The sequence below is a fragment of the Pipistrellus kuhlii genome, unplaced genomic scaffold (assembly GCF_014108245.1).
Source record: "Pipistrellus kuhlii isolate mPipKuh1 unplaced genomic scaffold, mPipKuh1.p scaffold_m20_p_2, whole genome shotgun sequence".
Taxonomy (NCBI): Eukaryota; Metazoa; Chordata; class Mammalia; order Chiroptera; family Vespertilionidae; genus Pipistrellus; species Pipistrellus kuhlii.
Genome location: NW_023425515.1, coordinates 26,355,116 through 26,370,120, shown reverse-complemented (window position 1 = coordinate 26,370,120; position 15,005 = coordinate 26,355,116). Strand labels below are relative to the sequence as shown.

Here is a 15,005-nt window from a genome sequence, read left to right as displayed (position 1 = left end):
AAGCTATCTCAAATGTTTTTGGTAGAGATTAAATGAACAGTATGCATTCACAGCATTGGTCCCCATCCCAATGCAGAAAACCACTAATTTTTATCATAAGAAACAGTTGGCAAAAATAGAAAAAGAATTCAATAAAGATGTTTTGGGTATCCATCATATACCAGCCCTAGGGAACTACCAAAAATTAATAAGAAATTATGTCTACCCTAGAGGACCCATAGCTTATTGATGGAATGAACACCAAACCTGACAAGTAACCATGTCATAACGGTACTAATAACTGTAACAGTAGCAGCAACAGCTACCATTTATTGAGCACTTACTGCATACCAAAAGAGTTCTAAGTACTTAGCACATTATTTTATTTAATTCTCACAAAATCCCCATGTGATAATGGTGTTATTATCCTCCATTATAGATGAAAAATGGAGGCTTCTGAAAAGTTTGGTAACTTGTTTAAGACTACTGCTTAGGAGGTGGCAGAGCAAGGAACAGTGAAAGTAGCCTGAGCCCACCCCTTAATCACTTTGCTATTCCGCTACTGTATTAGCAGATTCAGATTAGGTTTAATTGCATACAGTGGAGAACTAAAAATTAGAGATAATTTCCCTTATCTTTTATGTAAAAGAAATCCGAAGGAAAGCTGCTGGTGTGGCCCCACAGTCCCAGGGACTCAGACTGTTTGATCCTTCTGCTCTACCATCCAGATGCTCGGCTTCCATTCTCTGAGTGCCCTCAAAATTCAACACAGACTAGAGCTCCAGTCAGTATGTCTGAGTTCCAGAAAGGAGAACAGAAAGTTGGGCCAGGTCACTTCTCACATTTCTGTCCCCTTTATAAGAATCTTTCTGATAAATTTTGTCCTGTAACTACTACTTACCTTGGCTAAAACCTGGACACTTCGCCATAGAAAGTGAGGCTGAGAAATGTAATCTTCTCATTATGTATATTGCCAACCCCAGTATTTCAGATGATCCTTTGATGGGGAAAGAAAGGAAAAGTAGTGTCATGCCAGATTTATAATGGATGCATAACCCTAAGCCTTCCAGTTTGCTGAGGTCAATTTGTCCTAAAATATTTAAGTAAAATTGGTTCTGATGCCCAGTAATGCACAAGAAAATCTATAGCCCTTTCAATAAAACTATGGAGTTGTGAGTCTTACTTTTCTCCCAGTTTTACAAGCCCCAAATCTTTGTTTTCATGGAATGTCTGTCTCCACTCTGCATTTCACTTCCTGATAACCCTTTCTACCTCTTTATCCAACTACATGACACCCCAACTCTTCCTCCCCCATGTATTATGAAGCAAAGTTGTATATACAGTGGATTTTATTGGAAGTTTGGGCCAGAGATGGGAGATATAATGCAATCCATTCCAGCAGACAGCAAGCTTATAATTGAATATAGGACATAACAATTCCACCAACCCTCTCTTCTTGGCTCCTGCCTCCAGCCCCATGGATGGGCAGCCTCTCTCCCTCAAACTCCTTAGCCTGCTTCCTGCCAAGCCCTAAGACTCTTGTCCATATCTTATCCAGAGAAGTTTGCTTATCTCTATCTCCCTCCAAGTTCATCCTGGCCATTTTTCAAAGACTATTGTCTCCCAAACAGAACAGTCCACCCAGATAATTTACTAAACAAAACAGGTTCTTAGAGGAAGAATTTGGGGGCCAAGCCAAGATTAGATATCATTCTGTAGGCACTGAGAAGCTCAGTGGTGTGACCAGATCTGTACTTTAGTAGCAGTGTGGAGAGAAGAGAGGTGGAGAAGAAACTGGTCATATGCATATTGTATGGAACAGGCAAGAGATTATGAAGCACTAGGCCCTAACAGTGGAGGAAAAGAAGCTTAGGACAGAGAGGATTTGAGCCTGAGTGGATGAGCCTGAGGGAAAATGAATAGAATGCTATTTCTAGCTGAAAAAAAGACACAAATTAAATAAGAATGCTTTTGAAACAACGACATTAGAGTAACAGATTTACACCACCATTCTGGTGGTAGAAAATGAACACAGAAACAGAAAACTCTAGAATAGAGGATCCTCACAGAACACTTTGAAAGAGAGTAAACTAACCTGTGTGTGGTACTTTCATGTAGCACCTATTTTGATGTCCTCAACCCAGTGAATGGAGGGTAATTTTAATTCTGCTCTCAGATGAGGAGCCAAAGGGTCAGAGGTTAAAGTAATTTCCTGAGAGGCCGGCAGATATTTCATTGCAGAGCCAGAACTGAAATCTCAGTCTGTAGGACTCCAAAACCCACGGCCTTCTGTTTCAGCAAGCTGCCTCTGAGATCTTTAAGCCAATATTTATCATTAGATGTGGATTAATAAATTGCAATCAATGAGAGGGTCTAAAAGACAATGATAATCACACCAAGTAGTATTTTTTTGGCACTCTTAGTTTATGGTTTAGCACACATGTGTCAAACACACGGCCCGCGGGCCAAATCCGTCCCGCCAGGCCTTGCAATGTGGCCCGCACACTGTCATCACTGCACTCCGCTGCGTTTCCATCACAATGACAGTTTATGACTGTTCAGTAAACCATTCAGCCCGCGATTTAGGCTGGATTTTAGATTTTGGCCCCTTCTCTGATTGAGTTCGACACCCCTAGTTTAGCACAAGGGTTTATAATTCATATTTCCTGCCATTTTCATTTTGCTCTCTGATTCTTCATCAGGTGAGCCCATGGTAACTGAATCCCTAGGGAGGTGATAAGGGGAGCAAAGCCCTCTCAAGCAGTTGCCTTTCCCAACCTCCTCCTTGGGCTGGCTCTGGGGATATTCACAAAGCTTACGCAGAGTTTTCCCATTTCAGTATTCATCTCAGGTTGGATTTTTCATGACTGAAGAAGATTTCTAAAGATTCTATTTAAGTGGGTCTTGTGAGTTTCCTTATTTTGTTTTAAAGAATCAACCATTTCCTATAGAAATCTCTCTCATGGCCCGTGTAGAAAGAGTTCCAATTCAGGGTTAAGGTTCTGGAGAAGGACCGCACACAAATGAAGAGACTTGAGACTTGAAGAAATTCAACTTGGCGATACGGGGGGCCAGGCGGTAGTCCAATTCTAGTGGGAGAACTACTCCTGCTCTGGCCCTGCCATCCCCTTTTATTGAGGCTTTGGGGAAAACATCTTAGGCAACATAAATAGAAATTTACATGTAGCTGTTAGGCACGAAATAACAGAAACTTACATGGGACAAAACAAGGTGGAGGCCGCTTCAGCTAACAATATCTCAACTAAAGGTTAAAGCAATTAAGGTTGTTGACCAGCCTTCCTGGCTTCCTATCAACATCTCCTTTTTAGTGCAACTGATTTGTTTTCCAGCAATTTTCTCCTCATGAAATTGAAATCAGATGTAAGAGGTGAACATCAGGAAGGTTGGTCTTTTAGCAGCCTTTTATTATTAATTTCACAAATTTACATTGATTGGTTCCCCAAAACATATCTAAGAATTGTTCTTAACCATACTGGGAGGTGGAAGAGACAGAAACATTGAGAGGGTGGGGAGGAAGTGCAAAGGAAAACGAATGCATGCCAGTCTTCAAGCCTCTGGAAGACAGGAACTCCAAAATCGTGTCCAAATAAAACAGCTTCTTGTTGAACTCTTACTAATCATACCAGCTATTCCTGATGTTTGTAAAGTCTTTAGGTCATAATTTATTAACACTCAATAAATGTTGGCATTGTTATTATTACTATTGTTTTTACTATTATTAGGTAAATACTACTGTGCATACATCACTTTATTTAATCCTCCCACCCTCCCTGCTAGCTAGAAATAAGTGTTTTCATTCTATGGCAAATCATAATGGCTAAATCGTTGAGGACTTATAGTGTGCCTGGCACTAGCTGAACACCAGGTGCATACAAATCCTACAAAATATGTGCCATTATTTTTTTTTAAATCAATCTTTATTGTTCATATTGTTACAAAGGTTCCTCATTTCTTCCCCCTCCACCAGGTTCCCACCCCACCCTCCGCCCCCTCCCCATCCCCCATTGTCCTAATCCATAGGTGCAGTTTATGTTCAGTTTCTTCCTCCCTCCCTTTCCCTGATAGTAAATCCCTTTTCAGATAGTAAATCAGTTACTTAGCATTTTCTCATATCAATAATACCACCACATGCCCAATGATACATTTCACACAAAAGACATTTCCAAATAGGTCAACCAGCCTCATCCAGGCCCCACCCAAGGCACTCACAGATCAACACCCCAGCCCTATACTAACTCAACACATCCAGATCTAAGCCTTCATCACTTGATTCAGCAGACCCTCAAGTTCCCACAAAAGTTTCCAGCCATGTCTGAGAGGCAGCTGTGGGGCAGGGGCAGGCGAGGAGCGAGCTGTTCCAGGCCTGGCTGCTCCGGGACTGGCCTCTGTTGCTCTGGTTCGTTCCACAACCAGCTGCTCCGGGTCTGGTCACCGCCGCTCCCGACCTAGTTGCTCTGGACCTGGCTGCTCCGGGCCCGGCCACTCCGGGCCTGGCCGCTCCCAGCCTGGCAGCTGCTGCTCCAGGCCTGGCCGCACCAGACCCGGCTGCTCCGAGCCTGGCCGCTCCCAGCCCGGCAGCCGCTACTCCAGGCCTGGTCGCTCCCAGACCGGCAGCCACTGCTCCGGGCCTGGCCGCACCCGACCCGGCTGCTCCGGGCCTGGCCGCTCCCAGCCCGGCAGCCGCTGCTCCGGGCCTGGCCGCACCCGACCCGGCTGCTCTGGGCCTGGCCGCTCCCAGCCCGGCAGCCGCTGCTCCGGGCCTGGCCGCACCAGACCCGGCTGCTCCGGGCCTGGCCGCTCCCAGCCTGACAGCCACTGCTCGGGGCCTGGAAAATATGTGCCATTATTATTCTCACCTTGCAGATGTGAAAACTAAGGCTCAGAGAGATTAGGTGGCTCATTCAAGGCCATCAGGTAGTCAGTGTCAAAGGCCAAGTCTAAATTGAATTCTGCCTAGCTCCAAAAATTATAAGCCCATGCTGCTTCAGAATTCAAAAACTCACCAAAGGGAATCAAATGAGTCAAGAAAACCTTCCCTCTTATTAGAATTTCAAAAGATCCTGTTGCTCACTGTATTCTATTGCTTAGGAGAACACTTTTTTAGCTCAAAACTTCTATAACCGAGGTCATGGAAATTACTTCTAAGTTCAGTACCTTTCTGGTACCTATCAGCAGTGAGAAGGGTGTTGTGAAGTGCATATAGCTCTTCTCTCCAGGGCTGATTGACAGCCTTGTAGGAAGGATGTCAATTACCAGTTCAGAGAAGGTGAGCACATTGTAATAGAAACTTGCCAGTTTCTAAAATCGCTTATTGTGAAAATGAGTTTCCTCCAGTCAACCAGGAGAACCTGGGCTCCTTTTACAACTTCTGCAGCTCTTAGCAGGGTGGACAGTGTATACCAAGAGCACCTAGCATGGCTGTGGGAATTACTGGCCACCTGCTCTGGGCTCAGTGTGGCAAAGGTGCTGAAGAATACAGGAAAGAACTCTGAGACAAAGAGCGTGGCATCAATGCAAAGAAATAAGACAGGCACACCTGCCATGATTATGATCACAGCAAGAGATAACAGGGCCTAGGTCACAAGTCAGGACACCTGAGATCTAGTCCCAGCTCTGTCCTACAGCAGCTCAGGGCAAGTCATTCACATCTCTTTACCTTAATTTTTCCTTCTGCAAAATGAAGAATTTGGGGAGGAGAATTGTAAAGAAAGACCCAATGTCTCAACTCACTCCCAAACCAACACACACACACACACACACACACACACACACACACACACACAATCAACCCGATATCGTAATTAGTACCTGATCTTCAAGCCCTGCTTGCCATTTACTACTTGTTTGACTTGGGAAATTCATTTGACCTAGAGCTTCCCAAAATTGCAGATGTGCCATGGTATGGCATGTCAGTAGGAGTCTCCATCACCATTTCCACATGAAATTAGGGCTCAGTGACTTGCATGGCTTGCTCAAGGCCACAGTAGTAATTTTTGTTGCCATTTATTAAGTACATACTGTGTACCAGGCACTGGGCAACGTGATCTGCGTGTATTCTCTATAATTGTCATACCCTCTCTCTGAATCTCTCTTTGGAGGCTATGTTACTCCCATGATGCCTCATTGCCTCTCCTACAGCAAAGAGGAACTTCAGATAGAGGCCTCAGCATTCCCTCACTGCTTACCTGAGCATCAGATGAGAGCTGAGCACAAGTAGACCCCCAAAAACATGATTTTTCCTTTCTCTTTTGTAATGTCTTTTCCCCTCCAAGACTGCCTTTGGTGCTAGCCTAACATCATCTACATAAAAATGTTAAGAACAGAATAAAGGGCAGTCCCAGCTCCTCTGCCACCTCAGCAATGAAGAGGGAACAAGATGAGAATGTGGCCTCAGGGAACAGCTAACCCTGTGGATTCTTTACGGGCAAGCAACCACATGAGCATTATTATTATTACCATTTTCACAAATGATACAGTTCTTTAAAAAGTAAAGTAATGTACACTAATGATGACAATTAGCAATAACATCACCAGATAATATAATACTTGAATTCATCATGTTATAGAAACAATTATGGAAACAGACATCAGGCCTCCAATAACCTCTAAACAATTTTTATAGAAGAGGGAGATTCAGAGAAGAAAGTACAGTCTAGTCATATTTAATCAGCAAATAATTAAACTTCCTTGACCCGTGTGAGGGATTACTTCTCTGTTACGTGGACAGCTTCTGCCCTTCCTGTTTCTATTCGGATATATTGGCACTGTGGTTTGGAACTTTCAAGTTCTCTGTTCACTGCGCATCTTTAATTGGAGCCCTGTCAGGTTCAGTAACTAATTGTGTCATATGATCCCTGATTAATGATACTGTCCATCCCCTAAACCCAGGCTCTCACTGTCCACCTGGGGCCTGCTTTGGCAGAAAAAAAAATTGTCTCTTCTCAGACACAAAGAAACATAGGCAGTCCCAGATGCATTTGTAAAAATTGCCCAGGCTTCACTGACAGGTGAGTGGCCCAGGTTGCTAGGAGAGAAGAGACAGTAGCAGGGAGAACATGCCTGATGGATTACTCCCTGTAAAAGAAACCCACATTTTTCTTGGCTTATCAAGAACACTGGGAAAAGGGCATCAGTGCAAATCACAGGGTCCCACAGCACATGACAGGGGCTGAATAGATGATTCTCAGCATATAGCAACCTGCTTCTCAAGGAGGTCAGCAATGATGGGGACACTTCATCATACACCATCTGGAATTCAGTGTCACAGAAAACGAATGTTTCCATGAGAATTCACTCTCCATTTCTCTCTGAGGTCCTGGGATTTCTCCTTCTACCCTACTCCCAATCTACATTTAAGCAGTACTAGCAACCATAGCAATGTATATGACCTGTCTTAGCCCTGTTGTGAATTTATAAATGGAACAAACATGCTTTAAGAAAATGAGAAGGAAATGGGTAATCACCATCTCAGCAAAATGCTATATTTGGTGAGGACTTGCTTAAAGACATGTTTGGGCCTAAGTGGTGAGTTGCATGGGTGTAGTCCAGTGGTCAGCAAACAGAGCCAAATATCAACAGTACAACGACTGAAATTTATTTTGAGAGCCAAAAACCGACTTCTGCACATGGGCCACGAAGTATCAATCACACTGTACATGCCCACCAGCACAAGGTATTTTATGGAAGAGCCACACTCAAGGGGCCACAAAGAGCCGCATGTGGCTCGCGAGACGTGGTTTGCCGACCACTGGCATAGTCCATCAGCTGATTCCATCCTGTGTCTGGGAGTTGATGCATGATTGACATTTAGGAGAAATTGCCTTCAGGAATGAGGAATCAATGACCTCATCCATTTGTCAGATCAGCCCACCCCAACCTTCCTACCTATTCACCCTGTATGAAGTATTGTAGTTATAGTATGTTCAAAACAACTTATCAGGCCTTATGCCTACAGCTTATGCCCATTACACAAAGCAAGACCCTCTGAGATTGAACTCTGAGCAGCGCTCAAGACGTTGCTGATTCTAGAGGTCTTAATGAAACTGCAGGGATGGCAAATTGTTTTCTTAGACAGCTCCCTCCACTCCCCCTTGTATCTCCTGATACCCTCTTTCCCTTTGAACAGCCCTTCTGGTGGTCTGAAGACCTTACTTCAAAACTCAATTTTAGCCAAAACTGATTTGGCTCAGTGGATAGAGCGTCGGTCTGTGGACTGAATGGTCCCAGGTTCGATTCCGGTCAAGGGCATGTACATTAGTTGTGGGCACATCCCCAGTCAGGGGTGTTCAGGAGGCAGCTGGTTGATGTTTCTCTCTCATCAATGTTTCTCTCTATTCCTCTCCCTTCCTCTCTGTAAAAAATTAATAAAATATGTATATTTTTAAAAACAAAACAAAAACCTCAATTTTACAGTTTCTTAAAGTAGTTCATGCATTTCCCTCCCACTCCCTGCAACCAACATCTCCTTTCTTGTTTTATTATAATTGTTGGTTTTCTGGTCTGTCTTCTCCTCTAGACTATAAGACACACACACACACAAAAGGGATAATAGTCTTTCTGTTCAACTTTGAACCCCTTAAAGCTAACACAGAATCATGGAGATGGCGCCTTATAAATTTCTTATAATTTTGAATGAATGAATTTAAAGCTCCTGTTCCAGTCCCAGCTCTGTATTTAATTGAATATGCAACTTCAGTCTGGGGCATTATCTATGAAGTAAGAGAACAAATCCAATGAGCAGTTGACACTTGTACCCATGCCTTGCTCAGTACAGGCCTGTGCATCCACAGAGGACGGTCAGGGCTTGAGGGAGGTGTGGGATGAGGGAAATCCTGGGCAGGCCAGCCTCAGGTCTCCTGTCCCTCTTCAAACATACCAGCCTCCTTTATTTATTTATGTATAAGGCTCTCAAATAAGACTTTGTGTGCAAAGAGGGTTTAACAATCAAGACAAATCTTTAAAACTATAAAAGTAGATGCACTGTCCAGTCTTTTTTCAGCTAGATTCCCCCAATCTTTAAAAGGGTTCCACCCTCTCAATCACTTGCTTCCAGTCCACTTCTGGAGACTCGTCTTCCTCAATCCCTAAAATAGCCTTCGTGTGCCATCCCAGCTATGCCTTTTCATGTGCTTGTATTATAAACACCCTCTCCCATGTTTTTTTGCCTGTCAAAGCCCAGCTCGCCCTTAAGATGCAGCTCATTAGCCTTCCTCCTTCTTCCCCACTCCCCCATAAACCAAAGACACATGCCCACCAAGAACCGAGCTGACCCATAGAGCTCAAAGAGTGCCCCATAAACACTCTATAGTATTAAAACTGGCCATGTGCAATCATTTATTTATTAAACTCTTTCCTGATTGAAAGGTAGATACTTCACAGTCAGGAGATCTGCTTACTTATTGTTGTGTCTCTCGCTGGTATTCACTACAGTGGTTAATTTAGTAGGCACTTAACAATGTGTGTCACATAAAGGAAGGAAATTAGGAAGTCAGAAGTTTCTTAGGAAATTAGTAAGTTAATTGAGAAATAGGTTAGGGAATTAGTCCATAAATTAAACTACAAGTTAATGGGAAAACCTCTTTATTGGAGTAGAGAAATTAGCATTGGAGTGTGAATAACCACTAGATTTAACCTTTCCAGGTGAAAGAATACTTTTTAAAAGTACTTATTTATCTAATGGCTTTCTTCAGTGGAATGTGGGAGGAAATACATTTCTTGAGTCAAGAAACACTTCCCTACCGTTTGCCTACTCTCAGCGGGGTCTTTCTCCTTTCGCCCTCTTAGGTTGGAGAATATTGTCCTTCTGGTTCTAAGAGAATATTAGAGAGCCAGGGTAAGCTGTGAATGAAGACATGAAATTAAAGGAGGGGGAGCAGGCAGTAATATTTTACAATAGTGTGGCATTGTCTCAGGCACAGTTGGAAAGTAGGCTCTCTGGGGGTATCTAACCTTAGCCTGACCTCGTATGCCTGCATATGATAGAACCATGGACTCTCTGAGTTGAAAAGAATTCATGTTGAAAGAAACTAAATTTTTCTGAACCCCAAATCATACATCATTTGGGATACACAAGAGAGGATTGGTAGAAAATTTTCCAATACAGAATCTCCTGGTATCTTGTCCTAATCTTTTTTTCAATGTGTAAATCCTAATTTAAGTGCTTTTTAGGCTGGCAATATGTCAATTTAATTTAAAAAATATATAGTTCGGGTATAGAAATAAAACAAAACACAAGGGATATGACAAGATGAAAACAGGGATACACTTACAATATACATAAAGAAAAGAATATCAGTTGCAGGCTATGAGAAATCATTTATTTCATCTAGTCCTGCTGAAATGGATCCTTCGTATTTCTTAAGGACCTAGACTTGCTAACTCTGAACAGCTGTAATGGGAACCATCCATCATGTGATCTGCAGCATGCAGTCTCTCACTGATGGCTATCTGGACCTCAACATAGTACTCTATATTGATTTTCTCCAGCTATATGGTTATATTATTGGAATCAATATGCCTCTCCCTCTCCAGTCACTTGGTGGGCAGCCAAGAAATGCACTTTGACAATAGCACCAGCAAATATGATTAGAAAAGTAACTCTGGGAGAAGAATTATTTTTTAACACATTACTAAATTGAGTAAAGATTATTTATAAATCTATCTCTCTTTTAAAATAGTGATTTTCCACCCAGTACACCAAGTCAACTTTATGTAATAAATACTTTGCAATGCTTCCTTTACGCTTGTGAAATACAAACTCGAGATATTAATGTTACCTTCTTGTACACTTAATTAAAAAAATTAATGTGCCTAAGTATGAAATATAAATGTAAGAGAAGCAATTTCTAATAAAAAAATTTTGTTTTAATGTGTGAATCTGGGAGACATAATGTTAGGAGACATAAAGAAGTGATCAAATGTTTGCCATAGTCTGTAGAACTACTAATACTAATGCAACTGCTACAAATGTACATTCACATAGGTATGCTGTTTGGTGTTCAAAGACCATGAGTCATGTTGCTGTGGATGATGTAGTTTTTCCATAATGATGGCCAACTCTTGGTAAATTCCAAACAAAACAAATTACAACTGTCCCTCAATTTACCCCATTGTTGTAGTCCTGGAAAACTCACTGTTGATAAAGCCGTGGAAAAATGCTTTGTGTTAATATGCAACCTGGAGGCAGATTTGGAAATAATGAACAGGTTTTTACTTGCATGATTGCCCATTGGCATCTTTAGAAGTCATGTGAGACACAGGACCTTGCTTTTTTCTGTGGGACAGTCCCACACGTGGCACGATGTCTAACAGCCTAGTCCTCTGAACATCTAACACAGCTTGTGCCCACAATTATCATGAGAACCATAGACCCTCCTACAGATTTCCAGAATTGAAACCCAAGGAGTCAGTAACTTTTGCTGAGGACCACTGGTTTGAAGTATTTTCTATAGAACTTCCCTATTGACCCAGATTCCAGCTGTGAAACCAAAGAACAATAGAACTAGAAGCTACCTTTAACCTTCTCTAACTGGCCCCTTCATTTTTATCCAGGTGAGGTAAGTGACTCAGTTATTAGGGTAGAAAACCAAGATTACCCTGTCAGCACTTTTTTAAAAGTTCTTATTGAATAGAAAGATAGCCTTGAATCTGTCTCTTTACACACCAGGTACTTGAAAATAGATAAATGACACAGCATTTTCCAGTTTTTAACAGGATATTTGGGGTGAAATCACTCACTTCTCACCCCTGAGTTTTAGTTCCAGCTGTGATACCCTCTCCTGCCCACAACAAGCCTGGATTCCTGCAAACACATAAATGGGAAAGGTTAAAAATATTATAAATTCCCTTACAATGTGTTCAAATGTATGATTACTGAGAGCAGAAATTGTCTTACATGGTTAGTGGTTAATTGATTTTCTCACCATCCTCCCCAACCTCCAGTCACCAGAGTCCAAGCAGGACCTTGGGAAATGAATGGCTAAGATTCCATATGCTCCTGCTCTATGCACAGCTGAACTTAGAACTGGTCCCTTCCTAAAACCCAGTGAAGCCTTGGCTATTCCATTCTGATGACAAACTGAGTGTTTTAAAATTTGATTTGACAGATCAGATATTAAGAAGAGACTGATAGATTGCACAATATTGGATTTCCAAATTACGTTTTCAAACTGAGCCTGTTTCAAAATTATTGCTTGGAGGGGAAAAGAACCATTTATAAGCCATATATATTATGAGGAGGTAAAGATAGGAGGAGAGATGGCATTTGTAGCATATAAATGCAGATCCTGCACCAAAGAGGAGTTAGTTGTTTTCTAATCCTTCGAGCTGCACTAAAGAATAACCTACTTGGTAATGTGCCAACTCAGCTCTCTTCAGGAGAAAACACAGAAGTTCTCCAACAAGAAAGTCTCATTAGGTCCTCATACTCGGTGCTTACACACCCTACAATTTCCTCACGGAAGAGCCCCTTGGGTCTTCTTTCCAAGACCACATCCTCTTAATGTTAGACTCCCTCCAACAATCCAAACACCCGCTGTTAGAAGCAGCAATTTAGAAAGGAGGAGGTCTGACTGCTCAGGGTGAGCCCTGTGATAGCAACGAAGAGAAATAACTGGCCATCCAGGAAGGAGATGGAAAACTGTTTTTACAGTGAGGGAGGGGGGCTGACATAGGAACTCAAAATAAATAGCAGCTGAGCCGTTTAATGTAGGCCGAGAGCATCTCCATAGTACAGAACAACATAATAACTGACATAAAAGAAAAGTTAGGTTATGCCTAGTATATTTTGAAGCAAAAATTCAATATAGCAGGTTGAATCCTAGAGTGGTGGGGAAGGGAGACCCTTCAGAGAGCATCCCAGTCCCATTCCTTTATTTTACAAAGAAGGAAACTGAAAGTAAAAGGTGCAACAGGTTTGAGGTAGACAAGAGCACAGCCCTTCTGTCCTTCCCTATGGACACCCTGACAACTGACATCACTGAGAGGAAGGAAAAGCGACGTTGCATCTGACATGTCATCATTCAGTGTGTCACTGCTTCTGACATTTGTTTTTGCTTCTCTGCATTGATTTCTCCACACTTCCAAAGGACAAGAAACCTGCTCTTTATTCACAGAAGAGGGAACTCTTGTTCCCTGATGTGTGATGACAGAGCTTCAGGGTTAACAAATTGGGACTGGAGGTGAAGTTTACTTGGAGTTCCCTCTGACATTCTCCTCATCCATTCCTTTTATGTTTCCTCCAAGCTGTCCTACATCTGTCCTCCAACTTGGCATCTCAGCCTCTGGCCCCACATCCAGAGCTCCTGCAGTGTAGGAAACTTTCCCAACTCTCAAAAGTCTGGTGTATCCCCAACCTCTTTCTAATTTCATCTCTAATTCCATTAAACAAAGAATGGGGCAATGTACCAATGTTTTTCAAAAATTAGTGGGAAGTGCCTAGCCGGCATGGTTCAGTGGTTGAGTGTCGACCTATGGTCCAGGAGGTCACACTTCGATTCCTGGTCATGGCACAAGCCCTGGTTGCAGGCTCTATCCCCTGTGGAGTGCATGCAGGAGTCAGCCAATCAATGATTCTGTCTCATCATTGATGTTTCTCTCTCTCTTTCTCTTTCTTTCTCTCTCTCTCTCTCCCTTTCTCTTCCTCTCTGAAATCAATTTAAAAAAATTTTTTAAATAATAAGTGAGGAGCTTGTTAAAATACAGGTTCCAGGTCCCCATTTCTTGAAATTATGATTCAATAGATGATTCTGGCAGAGTGGGCTCTGACCCTCCTAACTGCCCACCTGTGCATTCCCCTCCATCCAAATACTTCAAACTCTTTCTCTCTGCCATGTCTTTACCTCATATTACACCTTCTTTGTTCAATTAACTCCTCCATCTTTCTCAATACCAGCTAACGTAGACATCTCTCATCTTTGCTCTCATTCCTGTGTGTTTTTGTATCACTGAGCTTATCCAACCTACCATGATTTTCTGGCACATCCCCTTGAGGGTAAGGCCTTGTCTCGTGTGTGTGTGTGTGTGTGTGTGTGTGTGTGTGTGTGTGTGGCTTATTCCCAGCAGCCTGACAGGCACATAGTAGGCACTCTAAAATTGTTCATTAAATTATCTTTTCCATGTGATCCAATTTTCTTGTTAATAACTAGTTGTTTATTTACATTTGAATTTTTTATCAGTCCCCTAGATATAGTAAAAGATGTTCACAAATCGCTCAAAGTATCACTCTCCAATGAGATGCATCTTTTGCAAGATGTAAAAATGAAACAGAAAAAAATTTCACACATAATCTAACCCTGGTGCCAACAGCTATAGGGTTAGGTCCATGTTCACTCAGGATATCTGACACCAAAGGAACAGTGACAGAGACCCATACAACAAATGGGGACTGTTCTAAATGAAGATCAGTTTCTAATAGTTCCTTAGAATTAGTTCTGGTTGTCTTCCAGGCATCCAGGTTAAGAAGTTTTTCAGAAGTGAGGTTGGAAAACACTACTGGCTTTGAACTGATTCTTATACATAAAGCTCTGTGTATGTGTTCTTCAATCCCAGAGATTCCCAGTGTTTTCTACCCAACATCGTTAGCCACCAAGAGGTTTGCTCATCTCCTACAGCCCACCACTGGTGTGTTTCTTCCCATGCAGGTGTTTGCTATGCAGAGTTTGGAGTCCGTGTCCCAAAAACCACGGGGTCAGCCTACACCTACAGCTACGTCACTGTGGGGGAGTTTGTGGCATTTTTCATCGGCTGGAACCTGATCCTGGAATACCTGATTGGCACTGCGGCCGGTGCCAGTGCTCTGAGCAGCATGTTTGACTCGCTGGCAAACCACACCTTCAGCCGCTGGATGGTGAACAGCGTGGGGACCCTCAATGGCCTGGGTAAGACCACCACATGCAAGCTATCTGAGCCAAATAAATGGGTTTTCCTTTCAGGACACAACTTGGCAAAATGTATCAATAGCATTAAATATGTGTTGGTTTGGGGCGAGGAGGTGTGTGTTGTTGTTG

General features: G+C 42.5%; 1 protein-coding gene across 1 annotated transcript in view; it reads left to right on the top strand.

Moving 5' to 3' along the window:
* SLC7A14 (solute carrier family 7 member 14) overlaps positions 1-15,005 on the top strand; it is a 94,667-nt gene that overhangs the window by 51,199 nt on the left and 28,463 nt on the right. Inside the window, exon 3 of the mRNA XM_045583666.1 lies at positions 14,640-14,876. Coding sequence (XP_045439622.1) covers positions 14,640-14,876 — 237 coding nt within the window. The remainder of the gene's footprint in view (positions 1-14,639; positions 14,877-15,005) is intronic.